The sequence below is a fragment of the Perca fluviatilis genome, chromosome 12 (genome assembly GCF_010015445.1).
Source record: "Perca fluviatilis chromosome 12, GENO_Pfluv_1.0, whole genome shotgun sequence".
Lineage (NCBI taxonomy): Eukaryota > Metazoa > Chordata > Actinopteri > Perciformes > Percidae > Perca > Perca fluviatilis.
Genome location: NC_053123.1, coordinates 8,340,496 through 8,345,379, shown reverse-complemented (window position 1 = coordinate 8,345,379; position 4,884 = coordinate 8,340,496). Strand labels below are relative to the sequence as shown.

The following is a 4,884-nucleotide window of genomic DNA, read 5'->3' as shown; positions in this document are numbered from 1 at the left end:
TAACTATTCAAAATGTTTATAGGCTTAGGTTTATAAAGTTTTACCCGGAAATTAGAAAATGAAGTAGGCTATACAACCATTGTCTGGCAAGAGAACAGAGCAACCTTTCTAAAGACTTTATAATCAATGAACTGTCCATCACATGTGAGGCTACAATGTTTGAAGATGCCACCAACTCTAAGTCACTAGCTTCACCTGTCTCAGTGTTAGTGGTCTGGATTATTGTGGCGTAATCAGCTGCTTCCTCCTGATAAAGCCTCTTTCTGCAGCCAAAGGCCTCATGCCGCCTGTGTTTACTGCGACAAACAGATTCCCTCTAAATTAGCAAACTGAAGGACTTTGTCAAATCAAAACCACGGGTTGCAAACAAACAGCCTTGTTGAATTAAAGTCCCCAAGCTGCCCTCCATCCAACCTCGAAGAAAGAACTCGCTTATTTGATTAACCACAGCGTAATTACAGCGTGTGTCCTCTCCACGGTTTGCCATTTAGTCCGTCATATCATTTGCAAATTAGGAGCGTATTAATGTGGCTACTAGACCCAAATTATGTGGGACGAGTTGTGGTGATACTGCTGGAATATTTTTACGTCCTGTAGGTCTGTTTGGTATATGACTTCAGTGCGTAAAAATATGTCTAGACCAGAATAAACCCAAACGCAGAACATAAGAAAATGCTCCTTTGCCATTAAAATCCCGTTACATTTTGTATTAACAAAGGGCGTTCATGTGTTTCTGACAGTAGTGTTTGTTGTCAGCTGAGCTTTAATAGATAAAACCCCATTCAGAGGCCACCGGGTTTGCATGGCCTGCTGCGCCATAATGCTCGGTACAAGCCCTCCAATGATTGCTAAATACTGAGTGTTTTTGTCAATATTAGCGGGACTACTTCAGGGGAAGTTTATAATTGGACACGTGTTTTCCCCGCTTTTTGTCGTTTGGAGATCAACTGATTTCTTTGTAATTCGTTTTTAAACCAATGAACGATCCACAAGGAGGGGTAAAGTGTTCTTAAGAGCTCCCTTTCAGTCTTTAGAATTGGCCAGAGCAACCCGCCGAGAAACGTGGAGGCCCTGGAAGTATTTAATCCAGGAGATGTGCCCATGGGGCTGTCACACAGCACAGATTCAGCCACATGCAGGTAGGCAGTTACCAGTTTATGAACGAAAAGCCACGCTGCCTTCAGAGACTGGAAAAGAAACTGAATAATTTCACTTTTCCATTTAAATATGGAGGACATGATTTTTGACTTCGACCAGGATGCCACTACGGATTTTGCCATTTGGGGACAAATGGACCAAAACTTTCAGTTTCAGAACCAGCTGGACAGCTTCCTGCTGGATTACAGCACAGCCAGCGGCCAGCTCTCGCCCTGGTCCTCCTTCGGCAGTCAGTCCATGTTCCCGGACGCACAGCTGACCCTCACCGACCTCGACGTGCTGTCTCCGGGGGCGGATGTCTGCGCTGAAGGGGAAAGCTCGTCCATGGACGACCCCCTGGAGGTGGCCCAGCGCAGGGCGCGGCGGCTGGTGCCCCATCATCCCTACAAGGTGCAGCGACATGCCGCCAACATCCGGGAGAGGAAGAGGATGCTGAGCATCAATTCCGCCTTCGAGGAGCTGCGCTGCCATGTGCCGACGTTTCCCTACGAGAAGCGACTGTCCAAGATAGACACTCTGAGGCTGGCCATAGCGTACATCGACCTGCTGAGAGAGATCCTCATGTCGGGCTGCGACCCCAAATCCTACGTAGACGAGTGCATGAAGAATGGCTACAAGAATCAGACCAACGCCATCTGGAACACAAGCGGTGAGATGATCATCCTCATTAGGCCATAATAAAACTGTCATTAACTAATGATTGAGTCTTCAGTTGCAGATGAGATCAGAGTAATGTTAAACCTAACTAACTTCAGCCAATTCAAACGTGCTGACAGAGACATTACATCAATAAAGATCAAGATCAATAAAGTAAAGTATGTCTATTTATAGTAGGCTATCATCAATTATCATCCTTAACTGATACAGTTTTTTTGCTAAATGTTTGGGCATTGCTTGATACATTTTCACAATATTAGAGAACCAACTTCTCATGGTTTAACACGTCATTAACATATTCCATGTTCATTAAATATATTTATTTATATATTTATTTTCCATTTAATCCACATCTACATGAAAAGAAGTCCTGTCATGAACACAGTAAAACTTAAAAATACCTTCATGTTTCAATTAAGCTTCTGCTGACTAGCCAAATATGTCTCACCATCATGTCATGATAAGGACATATTCACATAAAGCTCAAATTTACACCATGAACACACAATGGTCCATTTGTAGACTGCATCTTTGTTATTGAGGACTTTAATATTGAATTACAATCGAATGCTTTTTCAGTAGACAGAAATAATTAATTGTTATTCACAGTGATCCCAGTGTACTGACATAAAGAACATGTCATTTGAAGCAGCTTGCTGTGTGTTTATGCACCCTTTTCTCTCCAGGTGTGTTTTCCCCGGGCATTTGCTCTTAAATGAGCCTCAATTTACCGAAACACAATTAATTGTATTCTTGCTGCCTCCATGCACTTAACTCATTCTGTGGGAATATGCTCTGAAGCCTCTTTATGGGGCTTTTCAGGAGTAAGTGTGCACCCCATTCTTTATCCCCAAGACTTGTTAAACAGTCATTAAAATGTATCAAAACTTATGTGTTTGTCCTGTTTTTGTCTCCTTCTGCCCCCGTGTTCCCTTTCCCAGATCTGACAGCCCGCCTCTCTTGGATAAAGTGGGATTAGCTGAGGAACATGGGGCACCCTGAGTGTGGAGATGGCAGCGGGGCGGAGGTTCAGGTTTGTTCCTCCCCCTTCTCAGTCTCTCTCTACATGTCAAAGACAGGCGGCCGGCCTGCATGACAGAGCCGACCGATCGACATCTGCAGACTTCTCATCGGGTCACACACCTCAGGCTTCCTCAACTTCACCCACTCCTTCGTCCTCCGTGGCTTTTAATATTCTAATTTATTGTCGACTGGTAATTGAGAGCCATTGTTTCTGGGGCTGGGGAGGGAAAGAGGGTTGGCATTGTTTGTCTAAATGGATGGCACTTGTCAGAGAGAGCGAGAGGGGCACACTGGCATGAGACTGAATGGACTTGCTAAGGGCTCATACTTCTGCATGTAGCGCTGAAGTGTTTTCTGGACTCTTGCTCATTAGTCTGCGAGTCGATGTGTTAAAAAAGAGCCTTGATCATGTAAATGAGACAATGGGCGTGAGAAGCAGATCAGCCTAATGTGTTTTAGCATGTCAGGTGCTGTTTCCAATAAGGCTCGTTTCATGTGCAACCTCTATCATCTGTTTTATTATTTATTTATTTATTTTAAATTATGGCCTATTTATGACATTATTCTTTTTGGTGACATGTATTTCAACAAACTGCGATTATTTATTGTTCTGTAACGCAAATATGACCTATGTGTTTTTTGTGATTTATTTGAAGCTACTTGTGTGTAATTTTCCTGAAATGGATCGCCACAGAAAAGCACATTTCTGTGATAGTGTTATGTATTTGTTACCAATGACCTCTACTCAGGATCATAAAAAAGCATCCTTTTTTTTGTGGTATAACGTTTTGTTTTGTATTGAGGTCTTTAATAATAGGCCAATATATATTTACAATAGGCACTCTCTTACTGTCTCTGGTTTTGTTTCCTGTTAGCTTTATAGATGACTCAACAAATTACAGTTAGATTTGGATGAATATTTCTATTCATACCAGGGGACTAAGTTTAACCAATTTCTTATTGCACACACCCCATAAATGTAGTCAACACTTCAGGACAGTGAGTCCAAGTGGCGCGCTGACCTGGATTAGTGTTACAGGTGTCATTCCTCAGAATGAGCTTTATTCCCAGCTTTAACCTACTGCTGTGCCTGACACCATGACGGATAGACAGCTGGTACAAGTCGAGCCAACCCTCAAAGTCGCTTTTAGAAACAGGAAAAAGCATGTACATGTAGAAGTTCAGAAATAAAAACTTCTAGCAGTTTGGTTTAAATGGTCTTATATGTGGTATAACATGTCATCATCTAGGGACATGGAATGCCTATTACTTTGCAGTGGCATTACAAAAATAAAACACACAACTGAAACTGGCGTCATAATGGAGCTATAGTATTATTGTGGGGTGTCAGTACAGTAAAAAGTAGTAAATGTGATTTGTTTTCAACTTAGGGTACAGGAGTGAGGAAACTGTTGATTGTGTAAATACTCTGAATCACTGTAGGCTGTAACATGAGAAGAATCAACTCAGTTGAACAAGTAGGCTACATTTTTGGTATTTTAACTATTTCAACCAGTTACTGCAGTGCTGCCTGTCTGGCTAACAAGACAAGACAGTAACACAAGAGTGTATAGCCATAGCAGCTCTGTGTGGCTGTGCTTTAAAGGGAGCCAAAAATACATATTTTTCCTCTTACCTGTAGTTCTATTTATTAATCAGCCAGTATTTTGTTTTGGTGTGAGTTGTGTAGCGTTGGAGATATTGGCTGTAGATATGTCTGCCTTCTCTCCAATATAATGGAACTAGATGGCACTGGGCTTGTGGTGCTCTAAGCGCCAAAAAATACATTTGAAAACCTCAAGAGCTGTCTCTTTCCAAAAATCATGAGCCAGTTACTCAAGATAATCCGCAGACTTTAGCAGTTTCATATAGGAACTATTTTCTTTCTATCGAACTAAACCCGCCAAACGTATTACCGCGCAGAAGGAAGCGTACTCGTGGACGAGAGGCTTGTGACAGCCCGAGATGTAAGCATTAATGGCGTCCACCTCGCTTGAGCTGTAGCGTTAGCTAGCAGTATCAACGTATTAGTTCAACTTAGTACCA

General features: G+C 42.3%; 1 protein-coding gene across 1 annotated transcript; it reads left to right on the top strand.

Annotated features, from left to right (window-relative positions):
• Nucleotides 1-1,027: 1,027 nt before the first annotated feature.
• Nucleotides 1,028-4,077, top strand: LOC120570227 (pancreas transcription factor 1 subunit alpha). Its single transcript, XM_039818463.1, has 2 exons — nt 1,028-1,807; nt 2,757-4,077. The coding sequence occupies exons 1-2, from the start codon at nt 1,228-1,230 to the stop codon at nt 2,792-2,794; spliced, it is 618 nt and encodes a 205-aa protein (XP_039674397.1). The 5' UTR covers nt 1,028-1,227; the 3' UTR covers nt 2,795-4,077.
• Nucleotides 4,078-4,884: the final 807 nt, after the last annotated feature.

Bases quoted from the DNA above. Each gene is read 5' to 3' on its own strand.
- LOC120570227 (XM_039818463.1), top strand. From the start codon at position 1,228: ATGGAGGACATGATTTTTGACTTCGACCAGGATGCCACTACGGATTTT. The intron at 1,808-2,756 runs GTGAGATGATCA...TCCCTTTCCCAG, and splicing joins CGCCATCTGGAACACAAGCG to ATCTGACAGCCCGCCTCTCT.